General features: G+C 48.1%; 1 protein-coding gene across 1 annotated transcript in view; it reads right to left on the bottom strand.

The window, feature by feature from the left end:
- Positions 1 to 20,688, bottom strand: part of adgra2 (adhesion G protein-coupled receptor A2) — a 209,083-nt gene extending 188,395 nt beyond the window's left edge. The window contains exon 1 of the mRNA XM_063057233.1: positions 19,995 to 20,688. Coding sequence (XP_062913303.1) covers positions 19,995 to 20,203 — 209 coding nt within the window. The 5' untranslated portion in view covers positions 20,204 to 20,688. The remainder of the gene's footprint in view (positions 1 to 19,994) is intronic.
- Positions 20,689 to 22,351: the final 1,663 nt, after the last annotated feature.

Genomic DNA, 22,351 nt, shown 5'->3' with positions numbered 1-22,351 from the left:
ATCTATTGCAATGTACTGCTGCCACAAATCAAATTAAACGACATATGACTGTGATGATAAACCTGATTCTGACAAGAGGTTAATGGATATGCTCAAAGCGTCGAAGAAGAAATGTAATCTTCTCACCGTGTCCAGTGAATCCCTGCTCCATGACTACACAACATGGGGTGGGATTGAGGATCTCAAGGTTGTGCACCGGGAGAACGCAGAGTGTAAGAGACAAAAGCACAGTCCCTGCCCATCAATACAGGGCCAGTATTTCCCACATCCTCCACCTCAGTGCTTGGGGAATCTTGGTGGAAGTAAACCTCCCTCAATCCCAAGGGTCTGCCTCAGAAGGCAGGAACTGTTTGTCCAAGGTGAGAATAAACGTTGTTATTACAGCTGCATCTTCGTGGAAATGCTTGACAAATGTAACAACAGTCTCCAGATTCCAGCATCTGCAGTCTCCGGTGTCTCCTACTTGACAAATGTTTCCCCTTCGGTGAGCTACGGCCAGAAACCATTTCCTTAAAACTACAGTTTCAAGGTGTACAACAAAGAACACTCATCTCAACACTGAACTGATTCACGACCTACACACTCACATTCGAGCAACACACAAAATGCCGGAGGAACTCAGCAGGCCAGGCCGCATCTATGGAAAAAGAGCAGGAAACATCGGCTGTACTCTTTTCCATAGGTGCTGCCTGGCCTGCTGAGTTCCTCCAGCATTTTGTGTGTGTGTGTTGCTTGGATTTCCAGCATCTGTAGATTTTCTCTTGTTTGTGGTTGGATGGTCACATTCAAGGACTCTACAACTCAGGTCACACTGTTACGACAGTGCCATTAAGGGGTAACTGTTTCCATGCAGGCCTGATGGGAATTATCAAATGTTCCCGTTTAGGACTACTAAAGGAGAAATACAGTCACGGACATGGGTACTGCAGTAAGCAGCATCGTTTTACGACTTTTAAAAACTACTTGTTTAATTTAATTTTCTGTTTTTTTAAATATATACTTACTGTAATTTATAGTTTTTATTATTATGTATTGCTTTGGGGTGCATGGGGTGTCCAGGGAGGGGTAGCACCCCAAAGCAATACATAATAATAAAAACTATAAATTACAGTAAGTATATATTTAAAAAAACAGAGTAGGGGCTTGTCATGTTCTTTCTGGGGCAGTTCACTCAACATTGGTCCCCACTCAGACCTCAGCTCTCACCTGTGCCTCCAGGTAGCTGTTTGCATGTGACAGTGGCCACACCACTTCAACAGGCCGGCTAAACCAGGTGAAGGTAGTTGGCGGGCCTCATGCCCATGAGATAGGGACACGTCGATCCTGTCATGTGAAGCCAGCTCTGGCGGACTGGGCAGATGAGATCTACGGTGAGATCTACCGGCCAGGAAGGCGGAGTCCAAAGGACATTACGAGGCACAGGAGGAGTCACGGTCATCCACTGCACCAAGGAAGACCCCAGTTTGTGACGCTTGTTTGTACCACTGGACCCGGACTTCTGATGTTGAGGGAGTGGAACTGCCCCAGGGCAATGACTCTTCCACTCTAAAAACTCTCCCGCACAGGTTCCCTGTCATCGTCAGGCACGACGGGTGACTACCACATGGCAACGTACTGCTGCCGCAAAACAACAAATTCCACGTCATTTGCCAGAAATATTAAACCTGATCCTGAGTTCTCTTTTGCACAATTTGTCTTTTTTTGCACATTTGTCAGTCTTTATGTTTAGTTTTTCTTAAGTTCCATTGTCTCTATTTTCCTGTAAATGCCTGTAAGAAAACGAATCTCGGGGTAGCATATAGTGACAAGGGCACCTTGGTCGTGTAGCGGGTTGTGCAACGCTATGACGGCTTGGGGCGTTCCGGAGCTCAGCGCCTTCTGTAAGGAGTTTGTACGTTAAACATGTGACCGCATGGGTTTCCTCCGGGTGCTCCAGTTTCCTCCCACATTCCAAAGACACACCGGTTAGTAGGTTCATTGCTCATTGCAAACTGACCCGTGATTAGGCCAGGGTTACATAGACAGGTTGCTGGGCGGTGTGGCTCACCGGCCTGGGACAGCCTGTTCTACGCTGTACCTCTAAATAAAATAAAGACAGGCACTTTGATAATAAATTTACTTTGACTTTGAAAGAGCAAGCACCCACTAACCTCAGCCATCTGCACTGCCAGATTCCATGATTTCTCCCGAGTTCTCTAAGCTGTCGCCATGCCCAAGTACACAAGGTTACCTGTGAAATGCAGTGGCCTTCTCCGAGATACAACTTCTGACTGGTTCTGGACAGCGCTCTGCCTGGTTGCAACACCAGACGGCATGCAGGGGCCAGCGCTCAGCACCAGAATAAGCAACAGGCAGCTCCATCTTGGGCACAACCATCCCCACCGAGGACATCCTCCAAAGGCCGTGCCTCACGAAGGTGGCATCCATCGTGAGAGACTCCCATAACCAGGAATTGCTCTCTGCACATTACTACCATCAGGAAAGAGGTACAGGAATCTGAAGATACATAGTCAATGATTCAGCTTCTTCCCCTCTGCCATCAGGTTTTTGAACTGTCCATGAACACTAGCTCACTATTTTGTTATTTTTTGGATGATTTATTTATGTTTTTATATATTTCTTATTGCTACTATTAATTATTTTTATGTATTGTACTGTACTATTGCCAATTTCCCAATGTGCATCAGTGATAATAAAGCTAAAGACAGATAATCCACGTCTCTCTCCAAAGGTGGGAAGTGGATGGGGGATTTCTGAGAACAGTAGGTACCCTCAGAAGCCTAAATGTGTTGCAGATAGTAAAAATTGAATTTTAATTGAAACTGTAGATGGGTTATGAAGTTCTGATTACTGTACAGTGTTTTGTTAGTGAACAAACTTCTGTAAAAACAAAAAGGGAATTGGAGACATTTCTTCCAAAAGTTGGCATTTCCCTCTGTATTGAGGCTGGATGGATTCTGTACCCTGAATCTCAGACAGGTGGACCATAGGGGAGGCACCATGAACCAGACAGCAGACGGTGCTCCAAAACACCAACATTACACTTCCGCTCACTGCTTCCACACACTATTAAAGTAGCAGGGAGAGAAATATTGTTTGGAGGCGTTCAACTCCTTTTGTTACTGACATCACCACAGCTGTGCTCAGAGAACACCAAACACATCCTGCTTAAAGACAGCGGGAAAGCCAGCCCCCACACTAGCAAACTACAACAACGGCCAAGAGTTGCAGGGCTAGGAAATGTCAGGTTTGGTAGCCAAGGGCAACAAGGACGTGGTGGCGTTTTGTAGAAACTGGAGCACCCGGGGGAAACTGAATTAACAGCAGTTAATTCATCTATCAGCCCACACATCATTGGGATGTGGGAAAAAACCGGAAGAAATTCACAGGGAAAACATACAGATTCCTTATGGACAGCACCACAGTACAGCAGCCAGCACAGTACTGTACATTGCCAGTGACTGGGATTCAATTACCACCACTGTCTGTAAGGAGTTTGCATGTTCCCTCATGATGGTGGTTTCCTCCGGGTGCTCTGGTTTCCTCCCACAGTCCAAAGACGTACTGGTTGGTAGGTTAATTGGTGATTGTAAATTTTAAAGGGTTAATGAGGGGCGGGCATGCTACATTGGTGCCAGAAGTGTGGCGACACTTGCGGGCTGCCCCCAGCACATCCTTAGACTGTATTGGTTGCTGTCACAAGACGATGCATTTCACTGTATGGTTCCATATACATGTCCGACATTGTAAAACTCCATACAGTCAGCACCAAAGGTGGAAATTGAACTGGGATTTCTGGCAGAGAGGCAGTGACTCTTCCTGCGTGTCAATGAGTGTGATTCTGCTCCTTCCCAACCACTCTGTGAACCTCTGCATCAGCGTCCTGGGAAATGCTTGCGATCCCGATCTACAGCAGTGATCTGCACAGCACAAGCTGCCCTCATGGTGGCTGCAAATCTCTCTCCCATACCGTAATCAAGCTCAGGGATCAGCCCAGGCACTGTGTCCCCTGCCCAAAACACTGCCTGAAAACAGACCCTTCAGCCCATCAAAATAGCACTAACCATCAACTACTATACACACTCATCATCATCATGTGCCGCGTCGTATGACATGGGCAATTAAGCACCTTCGTGACGTCCGCCACAAAAGGCAGGATTTCCCGGTGGTCGCCCATTTCAATTTGACTGACCATTCCCATTCAGACACGTCTGTCCGTGACCTCCTCTTCTGCCACAATGAGGCCACTCTCAGGCTGGAGAAGCAGCACCTTATGTTCCGCCTGGGTGACCTCCAACTTGATGGCACGAACATTGATTTCTCCAACTTCCAGTAATCACACCTCCTTCCCTCCTTCTCTCTTTTTCCATTCCCCATTCACCCCTTCTCTTCTCACCTGCCCATCAGCTCCCTCTGGTGCCCCTCTTCTTCCCTTTCTCCCATGGTCCACTCTCCTATCAGATTCTTCTTTCTTCAGCCCTTTACTCCTTCCACCTATCCCTTCCTAGCTTCTCACATCATCCCTCCTCCTCACCCCACCCACCTCCCCCCTCACCTATCATCTGTCAGTTTCTACTCCTCTCCCACCTTCTTATTCTGGCTTCTGCCCCCTTCATTTCCAGTCCCGATGAAGGGCTTTGGACTGTTTATTTCCCTCCATAGATGCTGCCTGACCTGCTGAGTTCCTCCAGCATCGTGTGTGTGCTGCTCATTGTACACCCCTGATACATACTCAGATGTACTTGGGAAGCAAATGAGCAGAGAGATTTGCTAGGGGCCGATACACATTCAATGTCACTAATTACATCTGCAATGCCATAAATACACAGCCAATTCCACAAATGAGCAGAGAGATCTGCTAAGGGCTGATACACATCCAATGGCACTAATTCATTTCTCACTGTCTGCTCAGTTAGTGGGAGCTTGGCTCATGCACACTGGCTGCCATATTCCTAGCCAAACAAAGCACCTTCACTTCAAGATGTCCGAACATAAGAGATTCTGCAGTTGCAGGAAACACTTTGTGTGTTTTGCTCAAGGTGTCCTGGACCGGCTGTAGAGAAACAATGAAAATATGAAGCTTTAAGTGTAGCCTGATTCAAGTCTCTGCCTGAGCATTAAACCGACAAGTCCTGCAATAATAATTAAAGCTAACTGACGAATTTCACTGGTTGAATTTCTGGGCCACATGATGGACGCATAAAATGGGATCCTGACCTGTGTGGGCTGGGATACACCCCAAGTCCTGTCTAACGTCTGCCCTCCTCCTTACAGTTCTCTCCAAGATTCACTATAAGGTGTTCATTTTTCTATCATTCATGTGCCTATCTAAGAGTTTATTAAACGTCTCTAATGTATCTGCCTCTACCACCATCCCTGGCAGGGTGTTCCATGTACCCACCACTCTCTTGAGTAAAAAAACCTACCTCTGACATCGTCCCTATACTTCCCTCCAATCACCTTAAAATGATACCCCCTTGTATTAGCCATTTCCGCCCTGGGAAAAAGTTTTTGGCTATCTCAATTTATTCTTCTTATCACCTTGCACACCTCTATCAAGTCATCTCTCATCCTCCTTCAGTTGAAAGAGAAAAGCCCTTTCTCACTCATCCCATCCTCATAAGACATGCTCTCTTATCCAGGCAGCATCCTGGTAAATCTCCTCTGCCCCCTCTCTAAAGCTTCCACATCCCTCCAGTAATGAGGTGACCAGAACTCAACACAAGATTCCACGTGTGGTCTAACCAGAGTTCTATACAGTTGCAACATTGCCTTGCAGCTCTTGAATATAAACCCCCAACTCATGAAAGACAACACACCATACACCTTTTTAACAACCCGATCAACTTGTGCCACACTTTGTGGGATCTAAGGACTCCAAAAACATTTTTGTCCCTCCACACTGCTTAGAATCCTGTCATTACCCGTGTATTCTGCCTTCAAGTTTGACCCTCCGAAAGGAATCAGTTGACAATTTTCTGGTTTGAACATGTGAGAAACTCTGCCTCTAACACCCCCTCAGGCAGTGTGTTTTAGATTCCAGCACCTTCTAGAGAAAAGGCCCTTTCTTGCACCTCCTCTAAGTCTCTTAACCCCACACTCCAAATCAATGCCCTCTGATGCTGTTTGAGGTTTAAACCTGGCCTTGGGACACTGGACAATTCCCCGTTCAACTTCAGATAAAGCTGTGGATATCTTAATGTAACTGATGGGTTTAATGTATCATCAGAAAACCACCCCTTCCACAGTGTGACTCTCCCTCAGTACCACTCCCTTCTTTACAAAACTATAAAAGTTTACTTACACAACAAATATACAAAGTACAAACATTCAGTATTTACAAGACAGTGAATAAGTTCAAATTACAGTATGCTTATTACTGTCTATAAAACAGTCAATTCCCTGGGGGCCCACTGCTCCCAGAAATCCCCCACTGTACCCATTGTGACAGCATGATTCCTCTCCAAGGACGGCTGGGCACGAATGTATCCTTGGAAGAGGGCAGGCAGTCGGCCCAGGCACCATCTGGACCGGTGAATGGCCATCTTGGCCAGGCCCAGGAACAAGCCCACCAGATCCCCCTCACATCCCGCCCCTTTCCCAGCTGGGCACCCATACACGAGGAGCACAGGGCTGAAGTGTAAGCAGGACCTGAGCAGCAGCCCCTTCAGATACTCAAACAGGGGCTGCAACCTCTCACACTCCATATGGGGTGGTACACTGACCCCTCCCGGCCACAGAATGGACAGGTGGATGGAGTGGCAGTGAACCTGCTGTGTAGTACTGCCCGATGCAACGCCTTCCACCCCAGGTCCCCAATGTACAGGGGAAGGACCCCTGCATAAAGAGACTTCCACTGGGGACCTCCTCTGCTGCCAGATGGGAAAACAGACGGCCAAGGTGAGTCTGGTGGGCAGGCGAAGGCAGGGAAGTGAAAGTTGTGCAAGAGCAGCTCGTACAAGGATCGCTTTCGAGCATTGTGGAAGGGTACAATGGGAATCCCTGTGAGACAGCTCACGTTTTGTGGGACCCTCTCCCGCGTGGCATCCCAAGGCCTGGGTCCGACGAGTACTTCCGATCCATTAGGTGATGGTGCAGTCAGAACCCCTCCACTTCCCCAAACCCCCCGACACCCACAGTAATCGGATCAGGACCAGACCCCCTCACAGCCAGGGGCCAACCCCACCCACACGGGAGCACCCTGTCTGGATGGGACTAGATCCCATACCTTCCACAGTTCTTGGTAAAACCGAGACGAGTCCCTCAGAGCAGCACGGTTGACGCTGTCCACTAGGAGCCACGTGCCCTCCCGCAGGCAGTGCCCCAGCAGAGAAAGTCCATCACCAGCACATGCCATCTGGGAGGGTGGGCACTGCACGGGTATTTCTGCAGGGTGCTGAGGTGGAGAGCTGCCAGCTGGGTGTGCACACACACCAATGACGGACTGCCCACCACGATCGGAAGACTCCGGACCACAGCAGAGACCCAATGCCTCCTATTGCCTCCAAAGTCCACCAGCCTCTTCTGGGCCCTGGAGACAAGTAGTGGATGGAACTAAAGTAATCAGCAGGTACCATATCATTGTGGCAACCAACTAATTTATAACTAATGCCCTTCCCCGGTATAAGACTGCCTCCCCACACGGTCCCTCTACAGTGGCACCGTTCACCAGCCCGGAGGATGCATGTTCAGAAGATGTCTCCCCAGCAGAGGGCCCCTGTATGACAGGGGTATCCTCCAGCTCTGGGGGAGTATACTCCGCACATACGGTCTTTACTGAGGGTAAACCCTCATCCTGACCCCCAGTCTCAGGGGACACCTCCCTCTGCCGTTTCTGGCCGCAGGTATGCTGAGGCCCACTGACCTCCATTACAGAGGCGTCCTCAGCCTCCGGCACTACCTCCGTTCCTCCGCCGAGGTCCCCAGGCTCTTGCTGGATTTGAGAAGCCACCAGACCCTCTGAGTTTGATTCGACGGCAACAGCCTTTAGGTGCTTTTTCTTCTTTTTCGCCTTCCTGCCCGCCAACTGAACCCACCCCTCACTGTCACTCGCCCCGTGTCCAACCATGACTTCCTCAGCCGGTGACACGGGGGGGGGTAAAGGGGGAAGAGGGACAGCAGGAGGGGGGTCAGCGGAGGCAGGCCCAGAGGTATCACCTTGTGCCTCTGAGGCAGAGTTGGCTGCCCAAGGGTTCGGGCAATTCTTCCGAATAAGCTGAAACTCCTTACAGGCATGGCACCTTGGGCGACCCATAGCCCACGGGACAGTACAGTAATGCCCCTCAAAATAACCCTGAAGCCGCCCCTCAGCATCCCCACCCCACTCCAGCTGCATAAGCAGACAGCGCTGAAATGACAACAGGTGCTCATAGCCCCACGGTGGTGCCCTGTACCGTATGGGGGTTATTTTTGAACGCACCTCGCCTATGGAGTGCAGAGGGGAATAGGGCCTAGTCGGGGATATGGGGGTGGATGTTTGAGAGTATTTCCATCTGTATGGGGGTCAACACTGGCTCCACCTGCATAAAAACCCTCCCCACCCTTAAACCCTGACTCAGGGCCAAAAAGATACCCTGTGGTGACTTCAAATAGAAAATAGTTTCTCATTTAAAACCGCTATCGCAAAAATGCCCTCGTGGCCTCTGCCATGGCCTTTATGATAGCATTCCAACTGACTGAAGCAGGCACAGTACACTGTACAGCGTTCTTTAGAGACAGTAATTTGAACGTGTGCTTCTCTTCAATGAACTAGAAAAACTCATACTCTCTGGAAAGATTGAGGGGAGCAAATCTAGAGGAAGACCTCGGCTTATGTACATCGAAAGCATAGTCAGGTGGCTACACATCGAGGAAATGGAAGTCATCCAAAAAACGAAGGATAGATCTATATGGAAACCCATGGTCACCAAAGTCCACATCGGATATGGTACCGAGACAGATAGACAGGTCCTCTTCATCAGCTGCGACTCAGGACCCAGCAACTTAGGTGTGGGATTTTGGCTGCACCAGGCATGGCACAGTTTGAATGGAAGAGTTCAAACACTGCCGCTGGGGGATATAAAACACAGTCAACACTCAGCAGAACACCAGCAAACAGTCAAAAAGAAACCGTTCAGAGACGAGACGGGATGGGACAGGAGGGGAAAAAGGAGTGGATAGGCAGGGAAGGCCATGCGGTGTTAAAAACCCCAGCAGCAGCCGCGAACAATGAAAGCTTTCCCCGGCCGGTCCGCTGTTCCTCAACCCGCTCCAAAGTGCAAAGTCCTCTTCACCCAGTAGCCCTGGGCTAGTCACTCTGAACGGGAGAGGTTTTCCGCTGTTACAAACGGGATAAATCCATCCCCGTTCCCAGCAAAGTCAGGCTTGAACTTTGGCAACCTGCCAGCCACAACCACAGCAGAGTGTTGAAAAGACACAGGTCGAAAACTTCACCAAACAGGCAAGGAAACTATTTCAGTCTGCTGCTAAGGTGATATTCCACACTCCCAAAGTCTTCTCATGGTCCCCAAAACTGTTCTTTGGCAAATTTACCAGCAAATGTTCAACCATAGGAGAGAGAGCTCCCACAGTGTGATTCTCTCTCAGTACCACCCTCCCACAGTGTGACCCTCCCTCAGTACCACCACTCCCTCAGTGTGACCCTCCCTCAGTACCACCCCTCCCACAGTGTGACCCTCCCTCAGTACCACCCCTCCCACAGTGCATCACCTTCAGTACCACCCCTCCCACAGTGTGACCCTCCCTCAGTACCACCCCTCCCTCAGTGTGACCCTCCCTCAGTACCACCCTCCCACAGTGTGACCCTCCCTCAGTACCACCCCTCCCAGTGTGACCTTCCCTCAGTACCACCCCTCCCAGTGTGACCCTCCATCAGTACCACCCCTCCCACAGTGTGACTCTCCCTCAGTACCACCCCTCCCACAGTGTGACCCTCCCTCAGTACCACCACTCCCTCAGTGTGACTCTCCCTCAGTACCACCCCTCCCACAGTGTGACTCTCCCTCAGTACCACCACTCCCTCAGTGTGACTGTCCCCCAGTACCACCAACAGGTGCTGGGACCGCAGCTATTTACAATATATATTAATGATTTAGATGAAGGGATTAAAAGTAACATTAGTAAATTTGCAGATGACACAAAGCTGGGTGGCAGTGTGAAATGTGAGGAGGATGTTATGAGAATGCAGGGTGACTTGGACAGGTTGGGTGTGTGGGCAGATGCAGTTTAATGTGGATAAATGTGAGGTTATCCACTTTGGTGGTAAGAACAGGAAGGCAGATTACTATCTGAATGATGTCAAGTTAGGAAAAGGGGAAGTACAACGAGATCTGGGTGTCCTTGCTCATCAGTCACTGAAAGCAAGCATGCAGGTACAGCAGGCAGTGAAAAAAGCTAATGGCATGCTGGCCTTCATAACAAGGGGAGTTGAGTTTAAGAGCAAAGAGGTCCTTCTGCAGCTGTACAGGGCCCTGGTGAGACCCCACCTGGAGTATTGTGTGCAGTTTTGGTCTCCAAATTTGAGGAAGGACATTCTTGCTATGGAGGGAGTGCAGCTGTTCTTGATGTTGGGGAAGTCTAGAACCAGAGGCCGCAGTTTAAGAATAAGGGGTAGACCATTTAGAACGGAGTTGAGGAAAAACTTTTTCACACAGAGGGTTGTGGATCTGTGGAATGCTCTGCCTCAGAAGGCAGTGGAGGTGGAGGCCAATTCTCTGGATTCTTTCAAGAAAGAGTTAGATAGAGCTCTTAAAGATAGCGGAATCAAGGGATATGGGGAGAAGGCAGGAACAGGGTACTGATTGTGGATGATCAGCCATGATCACAGTGAATGGTGGTGCCGGCTCGAAGGGCCGAATGGCCTACTCCTGAACCTATTGTCTATTGTCACCCTTCCCACAGTGTGACCCTCCCTCAGTACTGACTCATGACACTAATACACTGGAGAAGTCGAGACCTGTTTGCCAGTCAATGGTGGAACCATAAGTGGCTGACTCAGAGTGAGAGTATTCCCCACCATCCTGAACCCCACCTCCAACAACTGCAAAAATACCAGACACCAGTAGTCAGTGAGCCCACCAGGAACTGACACATCTCTTCAATCAGACATACTCAGGGGACCTTTTACAGAGTCTACACTGAAACCGCAAACTAATTCTTCCCTTTACACACACCCAACATCCGTACATGGCTGACGCTGGCTGTTTGCCTTCTCAGAATCACGCGGCATTGCAGAGGATTCCCAGCCCGTGCTGCTGGACCAGATCCTTAAAACTGTTCATCATTCCCACATTCTGTCCTAGATGCCTCCGAGTTTTCCCAGCCTAAACCATCATCAAACTCCCCCGTGAGAGCTCCTCAAATCTGCTCCCAGATCTCACCAACTCGATCTGGAAAATATCTTCCTTCCGCCTATATACGTCCCTGTTATCACTACGACGAAGAGTGAAAACTGCTCAACCCACACTGGCACCAGCTCAGCAAACTTCACGGACATGTATACACAGAATGGTGCAAGAGAAAGCCCTGCAGTACGCTGAAGGATCCCACCCATGCTGCTCATTCTACATATTTATACAGCACGCTGTCAGCCCTTCAAGCTGTGACGTCCCGAAAACCCTCCTTGACACTGATTAACCCGAGCCTGATCATGGGACAATTTACAATGATGAATTAACCTATCTGGTAAGTGTTTGGACTGTGGGAGGAAACCAAAGGACCCGGGGAAACTCCACACATTCCACGTACAGAGCTGGGTTTGAACTCTGAACTGTGACACTCTGAGCTGTACCAGTATCGCACTAACTGCTACAGTACCGTGGCACCCACACTCACATGGGAGCTTGTCCCACTCCCGTCCACAGCAGGACAACGAGACCCAGAAACAGGCACTACCCCCGAAACTGTCAGGCTGATCAACAACTCCACGCACTAACCCACCTCTCCACCTACCCCCCCACCATCACATCGCTTTATCTACATAACAATCTGTCTGTGTATATAACAGTTACTTCTTTATTGCGTTTATATTGGATCTGGAGTAACATTCATTTCTTTTGCCTTTGATGTTTTTATGTGGTCACACAGGCGGAACAGGTCCTGCTGGCCGAACAAGTCGTGCTGCCCAGCAGCCCGCCAATTTAACTCCAGCCTAATCACTGGACAATTTACAATGACCAAATAACCTACCAACTGGTACATCTATGCACTGTGGGAGGAAGCCCATGCAGTTCACAGGGAGAACCTTCAAACCCCTTACAGACAGCGCCGGAACTGAGTTCCAGAATGTCCCAAGCTGTAATAGTGCCACACTAACTGCTCGGTTAAACAGCTTTACACTCGTTACTGAAGAATAACCACAAACGATCTTGAATCTATCTGACATTACAAAACTACCCTCCTTACCATTACCCCTTACCAATTTCATTTGCACTTGGATCACCTCTCTCAAAGCTCCCCTTAAATTCACCAGCAACAAGGAGGTTTCTATCTTCCAAAACTATCCCACTCCCTCATTTCAGAAAATATTCCAGATCTCTGAGTTTTACTAAAGCCTTTATTGACAATAAACTGGACTGGTCAAAGAACACTGAGACTGTCTACAAGAAGGGTCAGAGCCGTCTCTCTTTTCTGAGGAGACTGAGGTCCTTTAACATCTGCCGGACAATGCTGAGGATGTTCTACGAGTCTGTGGTGGCCAGTGCTATCATGTTTGCTGTTGTGTGCTGGGGCAGCAGGCTGAGGGTAGCAGACACCAACAGAATCAACAAACTCATACGTAAGGCCAGTGATGTTGTGGGGATGGAACTGGACTCTCTGACGGTGGTGTCTGAAAAGAGGATGCTGTCCAAGTTGCATGCCATCTTGGACAATGTCTCCCATCCACTACATAATGTACTGGGTGGGCACAGGAGTACATTCAGCCAGAGACTCATTCCACCGAGATGCAGCACAGAGCGTCATAGGAAGTCATTCCTCCCTGTGGCCATCATACTTTACAACTCCTTCCTTGGAGGGTCAGACACCCTGAGCCAGTAGACTGGTCCTGGACTTATTTCCTGGCATAATTTACATATTACTACTTAACTATTTATGGTTTTATTACTATTTAATTATTTATGGTGCAACTGTAACGAAAACCAATTTCCCCCGGTATCAATAGAGTATGACTATGACTATGACTAGCCTTGAGGTGTCTCTAAGGTTGGTTTTAGTACTGACGTCCTGGCAGTGACAATTAAAGCATTTCTCTATTTCCACGTCACAATATTTAAATGACCTACCCTGAATGCACAGCCAGAGGGTGGCCGTGCAGTCCCACCTGATGCGTGACGGCCCTCTGCATCTCTCTAAGAGGCTACAAAGGTTTCACAAGAGGAGGACAGCAAAGTTTATCAGTCACTCTTTCAAAGTTTGGCAAGACCGAAAAAGAGAAAAGGGAATGGAGGGTAGAAATGACTGTGGAGTTGAAAGAGAGTGTGTGCATTTGCGTGTGCATAGGTAGATGAGAGACAGGAAGGGACCTTTGACACCCTTACTAAAAAGACTCGATTAACCTCCACTTTCAGTATACCCAACAACTTGGCCTCCACAGCTGCCTGTGGCAATGAATTCCACAGAGTCACCACCCTCTGGCTAAAGAAATTCCCTCCCATCTCTGCTAAAGAATGTCCTTCTATTCTGAGGCTGTTCCCTTTGGTCTGAGATTGGAAACATCCTCCCCACATCCACTCTCTCTAGGCCTTTCAATATACGATCCACTCCTGATTCTTTTAGCTCCAGCGACTACAGGCCCAGAGCTATCAAACGCTCTTCATACGCTCATAAGCATCCTGCTTTTTCCCTTTCTAATGTGATTCATCATGGACAATTCAAACTGGAGAATGCGTTTTGGATATTAAACTGAGGCCTTGTCTACCACTACTCGCCTCAGAAAAGTCACTGCAAACAATCATAACCACCGTCCCATCTCCACCCTCCCCAACACCCCCCATCTCCACCCCTCCCTTCCCCAGTGCGTTGCCCATGCTGATCCATCTCTCTAATAACTTCACCCACTGGCTTTTGGATGAATAGGGGGCGGGGGAGGAGGTGCGTAGCAAGCAGTCACCTTACGTGATGGATAAATTATACCGATTGCCTGGTTACTCATCCTGTCTGTCAGAGGGCATTGACCCTGCCACAGTGGGCATTGGTTTTGTCACATCCCAGAATATGCAGGTACAGAAGGGTGTGGTGGTACGTCACTGTCCCCACCTCCTGGAACCCCTCCCACCTTCTTTCGTCCCCATCATGGGCACTAGCCACCCCACCATCTAAGAGACCTTCAAAACGTGATGCAAGGTCAGGGAGGAGGTACAGGAGCCTGAAGACACACACTCAGTGATTCAGGAACAGCTTCTTCCTCTCTGCCATCCAATTCCTAAATGGATGTGAACACTATGTCACCACTTTTTTATTTCCTATTTTTGCACTACTTATATATACCTACTGAAATTCGCGTGTTTTTTTCTATTATGCATTGCAATGTACTGCTGCCTCAAAGGCAGCACATTTCATGGCTTAGATGGGAACCTTGGTCAGCACAGACAGGATGTGCCGAATGGGCTGTTTCTGGGCTATAATACTCAAAGACCAATTTCTCCACACTCAACCACACCAACTCCACCATCCTCCTCTAATCCATCATACCCCACACTCCAGCCCTGCGGGCGGCTTGGTAGTGTAGTCCTTAGTCTAATACAGGGGGTCCCAACCTGGGCTCCACGGACCCCTGTTAATGGTAGGGATCCATGGCATAAAAAAAAAAGGTTGGGAACCCCTGGTCCTGTTTAAGATGGCGCTACTGAAGACAGACAGCTTCCCGGTAAATCATAAGGCAAGAGATTTGACTAAAAATATTACTTATAAAGCAAATTGTGGCGAACTATCACCACAGACAGTGAGGAGGCTGGCTTGGGGGATGAGCCATGCTGGGCCATTGCGAGTGCAATGTGTTCAAGCTGGGGAAGCAGAAGGACTTTGTATCACTGCCAGAGATGGAGTGAGCGACTTGGAGAGGAGTCGATGCAGAAGAGTTTCAATGCCTGTCCACCTAACCAGGGTGCGATGATGGATCACTCCAAGCACCGAGTCGATTAGGTGCGATCAAGAACAGCTTCGGGTGGGGCGGCCCAGGTGTATCACGACACCAGGATCCAGGTCCTAGAACATGGCACTACTCGGTGATTGGACAATTTACACATAGGCGCAGGGTTTTGGTCTTTTTAAAAATTGGGTTATTTGTGTTCCTTGCTTTGTGGCTGCCTATAAGCAGACAAATCTCAAAGTGTATAATTTATACATTCTTTGATAATAAATGTGCTTTCAATCTTTAACACTATTACAGCGTGGATCGTGGTTCAATTCTGTCTGCAGGAGGTTTGAATGTTCGCCCCGTAACCGTGTGGTTCCTCCAGGTACACTGGCTTCCTCCCTCATTCCAAAGTCGTACAGGTTAGCGTTACTGAGTTATAGGCATGTTATGTTAATGCTGGTGGCATGGCAAGACTTTCAGGCTGCCCAGCACAAATTTTTGCTGATTTGATTTGATGCAAATGACACATTTTGCTGTACATTTTGATGTCCATGTGAAAAATAACGCTAATCTTTATCATCTCTCTCCTGGGTGGCGGGGCATGTCTCTACCAAAGGAGGTGTAAGGTGTGCCTAGCCTCCACTAGCTTGCAAGTCACCTTTGGGCAAGGTGTAGCACCTGCTTAGCCCCCCCTCACCGATCAGGGTCATGTGAAAGCATAAGAGCAGCTGGTACATATCACAAGTCCCGGTTATGCAACCACTGACGCCAGGCTGACTAGCTCTGAAGAGTATTGATCATGGTTGAGGTAAAGACACTGTCCAGAAGGAGGCAATGGTAAACCACTTCTGCAGAAAAATTTGCCAAGAGTAGTCAGGGTTATGGAAAGACCATGATCACTCATGTCATACAACACGGCAGACAACGAACAAACTTGTTAATCATCCTTCCACCTCCTCACCCCATGGTCAAACTGCTTGCCTGCTGTTCATTTCCACCCCAGTCACACCTATAATTCACAAGTTAGTATCTTCGATTCCTTTCTCAAGACATCACTACCCACTCCACACAAACAAGAACAGCCGACAATAAGCTCTGACACACAAAATGCTGGAGGAACTCAGCAGGTCAGGCAGCATCTGTGGGGGAAAATAAACAGTAAATGCTTTTGGCCAAGACCTTTCATCAAAACTCCAACCCCATCCTGATGAAGAGTCTTGGCCTAAAACATCAACTATTTATTCCCCTGCTCATGTATCCATTCAGAAACTGATAGAACGCAAGACATAGGAGCAGAATTAGGCCATTTGGCCATTTGAGTCTGTTCTGCCATTTCATCATGACTGATCCAATTTTCCTCCCAACCCCAATCTCCTGCCTTCTCCCAGTATCCCTTCATCCCCTGACCAATCAGAAATCTATCAATCTCTGCCTTAAATATACATAAAGACTTGGCCTCCACGCTGCCTGTGGCAAGAAATTCCAGATTCACCACTCTCTGGCTAAAGATATTTCTCCTCATCTCCATTCTAAAAGGATACCCCTATATTCTTAGGCTATGCCCTCTGTTCTTAGACTTTCCCACCACAAGAGACATCCTCTTCACATCCACTCCTTCAAGGCCTTTCACCATTCTGTAGGTTTCAATGAGTCACCAGTCATTCTTTTGAATTCTAGACCCATAGTTCTTCATATGACAAGCATTCAATCCTGGAATCATTTTTGTGAACCCCCTTTGAACCCTCTCCAGTTTCAGCACATCCTTTCTAAGATAAGGAGCCCAAATTTCTACACAATACTCCAAGTGAAGCCTCACTAGTGCTTTATAAAGTCTCAATATTACATCCTCGCGTTTATATTCTAGGCTTCTTTAAATAAATGCTAACATTGCATTTGACTTACTCACCACAGACGCAACCCGCAAATTTACCTTTTAGGGAATCCTGCACAAGGACTTCCAAGTCCCTTTGGGCCTCAATTTTTTTGTATTTTCTCCCCATTTCCTTTCATTTCTTCCACCAAAGTGCATAACCATACACTTCCCAACACTGTATTCCATCTGCCATTTCTTTGCCCATTTTCTTAATTTGTCCCTTCTGTAACCTCTGTACTTCCTCAAAACTAGTCCCTCCACTTATCTTCATATTATCTGCAAACGTTAGAACAAGGCTATCAATTCCATCATCCAAATCATTGACGTATAATATAAAAGAATCAGTCCTAAACATAGACCCTTGTGGAACACCACTAGTCACCAGCAGCCAACCAGAAAAGGCTCTCTTTATTTCCACTCTTTGCCTCCTCCCAATCAGCCACTGCTTTATCCATGCTAGAATCTTTCCTGTAATACCATGGGCTTGTAGCCTTGTGTGTGACACCTTGCCAAAGGCCTTCTGAAAATTCAACTACACAACATCAACCAATTCTCTTTTGTCTATCCTGCTTGTTATTTCTTCAAAGAACTCCAACAGATTTGTCAGGCAAGATTTTCCCTTGAGGAAACCATGCTGACTATGGCCTATTTTATCATGTGCCACCAAGTATCCTGAGACGTCACCTTAATAATCAACTCCAAAGGCTTTCCAACCAGAGGTCAGACTAACTGGCCTATAATTTCCTTTCTTCTGCCTCTTTCCCTTCTTGAAGAGAGGAGTGACATTTGCAATTTTCCAGCTTTCTGGAACCATTCCAGAATCTGGTAATTCTCAAAAAATCATTCACAATGCCTCCACAATTCTTCAGCTACCTGTTTCAGAACCCTGGGGTGTACACCATCTGGTCTAGGTGATTTATCTACCTTCAGACCTAATCTTTGTAGTTATGGTCACCTCACACACTTCATGACCACTGACACCTGGAACTTCCACTATACTGCTAGTGTCTTCCACAGTGAAGACTGATACAAAATACTTACTCCGTTCATCAGGCACTTTGTTGTCACCCATTACGATCTGTCCAGAATTGTTTTCTAGCGGTCTGATATCCACTCTCGCCTCTCTTTTACCCTTCATGTATCTAAAGAAATGTTTGGTATCCTCTTTAATATTGAGTAGCTTACTTTCATATTCCTTCTTTCCTTCCTTAACCGTTTTTTAGATAGATAGATAGATAGATAAGCTTTATTGATCCCAAACGAAATTACAGTGTCACAGTAGCATTACAAAATGCACCGATACACAAAAAGTAAGAAAGAATAAAAAGTAAGTTACCTCAAACAGTCTATCAGGAGGGGGTCATCACTTTCCCAGCTGTAGGTTGACTCATTATAGAGCCTAACGGCCGAGGGTAAAAATGATCTCACACAGCGTTCTTTGGAGCAACACAGTTGTTCTTCTGTTGGTTTTTAAAAGCTTCACAATCCTCTAACTTCCCTCAAATTTATGCTCTATTATACGCCTTCTCTTTGGCAGTTATGTTTACTTTGACCTCTCTTGCAAGCCACAGTTGTGTCATCTTTCCTTTAGAATTCTTCCTCTTTAGGACGTATATATCCTGTGCATTCCAAATTGCTCCCAGCCATTTTTGCTCCACCATCATCCCTGCCAGTGTTCATTTCCATTCAATTCTGGCCAAGTCCTCTCCCATGCCTCTGTAATTTTCTTTACTCCACTGTAATACTAATACATTTGACCTCAGCTTCTCCTTGTCAAACTTCAGGGTGAATTTGATCATATTGTGATCACTCGCCCCTAAGGGTTCTTTTACCTTAAGCTCTCTAATCAATTCTGGTTCATTGCACCACACCCAGTTCAGAATAGCTGATTGCCTAGTGGGCTCAACCACCAGTTGCTCTAAAGAGCCATCTCATGGGCACCCAAATAAGCAACTGATATCACCCATGTTCTTACGCCTGCTCGTGTACCCCGTCAGAAACTAACATAACCCATGTTCTCCCGTCTGCTCACATATTCGTTCAGAAACCAACATCACTCTTGTTCTCCCACCCACTCACATTTCCGTTGCCAAACCAATATCACAAATGTACTCACAGTTTCCAACGATTCACCAACAGCCAAGATAACGATTAACTTGTGATTTTTACTGGGTTTCAGTTTCCCCTTATAGTCTCCATTACAGTCTTATGGCTATCCAGGACAGGTACGAGGCAGTGATGGGGGGGGGGGAACATTGGAGTGGGTACGAAGTTGTGATGGTAGGAACAGGCTGAAGGCAGTGAGAGCTGGGAAGTTTATGATGGGGGCTTGGGGAGGTAATGACAGGAGCATGGGGTGACAATAAGCAGTGATGGGGGAAGGGTGAGGGGTTGAGAGAGTGAATACAGGAGGGTTAAGAGGTTAATGATAGGGAGATGATGGGGCTGATGGAGTGGGGATGATAACAGGTCTGGGGGTGTGAGGAAATATGGAAGGATTGAGGAGTTGAGGGGTTAGGGAGTTTGGGAGGATGATGGCATTTAAGCAGGGGTGGGGGGAGGAAGGTAAAGTGCCAAGTGGTGGGGTGGTGGCCAGGGATCAAATGTGATGGGGAATTGGACTAATGACGTGGTGAGGGCTGATGACAGAGAGATGGGGGTTGAGGAGGTGACGGGGGAGTAATGGAGAGGCCATGGTGATAAGGTGGCAGAGCTGCCAACGGTGGGGGTATTGTGGTGACAGGTGAGGGGAAACGGGATGGAATGGGTGGTGATGGGTTGGGTTAAGAGGAATGGGGCTGGTAATGGATGCGGAAATGAGGATGGGGTTTGGAGAGCGGGTGCAGTGGTGGGTGTGGAGGTGGTGATGGGGTTAATGTAGACATGGTGTCGGCAGGAGGTGGGGTCTGGGGTGGAAGTTGATGAAGACGGGCTGTTGACCGGTGAGGGGAGAAAAGGTTCATTGTAGGGGTGCTGTGACGGTGGGGTGTTTAATATGTGGGTGTCTCGGCTCAGTACTTGCGTTAACCGGGGTTGGGAGACACTTACAGATGCACGGTCCTGTTGGGGAGGAGGTTGCTGTCCGGGACCTCCACTAACTCCTGCTTGCTACACACCACCTTCCTCCGGAGCTGGGGGCCGCCGTGCGCCTTGCTCCGCTCCTGCAGACACACGCAAGTGTTGGTGAGCAGCTGCGGGCAGCCGCCCGTCCGACCAGCGAGCGAGAGCAGCAACGCCGCGGCGAGCACACGGACCATGGTGAATTCCTCAGAACGACCCCATCATCTCCACCCCCAACACTCGGCAAAACCGGGGGGATGGGGGGGGGGCGAAGAGAGAAAAACTTCCAAAAACTCTCCTCCCTCCTTCACAAAGTTCCTGCGAGTCCAGAACTGGATTGTAGCATGTCCCAGCCGCTCTCCTCGCATCGAGACATGACTCGTTCTCCTGACGTTTCCGTGTGCCTGGGCTTCCCCGTCCCGTTAGTTTCCTCCACTTCGCATCAGCCGGAGTTAGCCAGCTGAAAACCGCCGCATTTTTTACATTCCCTCTCTCTCTGCATCCTTTCTCCAGCAATTAAGATGCATTTAAACCCAGGCGGTCTGCGCTCTCAAACAGCCCGCCAGGCACGACCATTAAACCCACTAATTCGTGTCTCCCCGCTGCTGCAGCGCCTGCTTACACGGGTCTGCGCGATTCGGACCTGCCAGACTCCCCGCAGGACTCGGCAACTCTGTCGAGGAGCGAGTTCCTCAGCCAGTCCCACATCCGAAAGTGAACAGTGGAAAGAAAACTACACACACTCCTCCGGGTCCTAACGCCACCCGGCCTCTCTCAACCCTGCAGATTCAAGATGGTTTGATGTCATTTACAGTAGACAAGAGTACAGATGAACGAAATAATTGTTACTCCGGATCCGATGCAGCAAAAATACACACACACACACAATAATAAAAATCACAATAAATATAAATACTTAAGATCGCTTATATAGATTGATTGCATGTCCATAATGTGACGCTCGGCACAGGAGTGTCTATACATGAGGGGGACAGACAGGAATGATCTCGTGGTGGTGCGTTACTGGATGAAGGGTCTGGCCCAAAACATCGACTGTTTGCTCTTTTTCACCGATGCTGCCTGGCCTGCTGAGTTCCTCCAGCATTTTGTGTGTTGTTAGTGGGTGGAGGTGTTGATCAGCCTTACTACTCGGGGAAAGTTTTGGAGTCTGGTGGTCCTGGTATGGACACTACGTAGCCTCCTCCCTAATAGGATGGGACATAACAGTCCATGAGCAGGGTGGGTTGGATCCTTACTGGCTTTCTGTATATATATTCTAGACAGAGGGTAGGCTAGTGCCAGTGAAGTGTTGGCATTTTTGACTACTCGTTGTAGAGCCTTCCTGTCCACCTTGTACATTTTCAGAGCCAAGGACACTGCTGGGGGATCTCAGCAGGTCAGGTCAAGCAGCATTTACGGTGGGGCCTGAACAGGTATGTTCCATTTGTAAACAACTTCCTTCTATTTGTACAACCTCACAAGGGCTTTATCACATGTTTACTTGTGGGGCTGGAGGGATCTGAAAATGGATTCTTGGTCAATTGTTGATCTTAAATCTGAGATTGATAGATTTTTTTTAAGAGGTATGGCAGGAAATTCATAGCCAGAGGGTCATAGAGCACTACAGCACCAAAACAAGCTCTTCGGCTCATCTAAGCCATTCAAAACTGTTCTTCTTCCTGGTCTCATCAACCTGCACCTAGACCATAGCCTCCATACCTCTCCCATCCTTGTCCCTATCCAAAGTTCTCTGAAACATTGCGATCGAACCCATATCCACTAGTTGTGCTGGCAACTCGTTCCACACTCTCACCACCCTCTGAGTGAAGAAGTTACCCCCTCATGTTGCCCTTAAGCATTTCACTCTTCACCCTTAACCCAGGACCTCGAGCTGTGGTCTCACAACCTCAGTGGAAAAAGCTAGCTTGCAGTTACCCTATCTATACTCTCACAGTTTTGTACACCTCTATCAAATCTCCCCTCAGTCTCCTCACTCCAGGGAATGAAGTCCGAACCTGTTCAGCCTTTCCCTGTAGCTCATGACCTCAAGCTGCAAAAGGTTTGTGGAATTAGATCACAGAGCAGCCTAATTTTATAACGAGCACAGGCCTACAAATGCTGGAATCTGGACTTTTATTGAATGTGGGATAGGGTTGATGGGCTGAATATCCTTACATTGTTAAGATGCAGCCTGAAGATTAAACAACGTCAAGAATTCTCTGATAACTGGCCCTGGGGTGGGGAGAGGGTGTAAGATGTATCCCAGGACTGGAGGTTGGCAGATGTCTGTGAGATTGGCTGTCAGAGTGGACACACAAAATACAACAGGAACAGGAGTAGACCGC

This window comes from Mobula hypostoma, chromosome 8, assembly GCF_963921235.1.
Source record: "Mobula hypostoma chromosome 8, sMobHyp1.1, whole genome shotgun sequence".
In the NCBI taxonomy this organism is placed as follows: domain Eukaryota; kingdom Metazoa; phylum Chordata; class Chondrichthyes; order Myliobatiformes; family Myliobatidae; genus Mobula; species Mobula hypostoma.
Note: the sequence above shows the minus strand (reverse complement) of the source record. Positions and strands in the feature narration are given on the sequence as shown.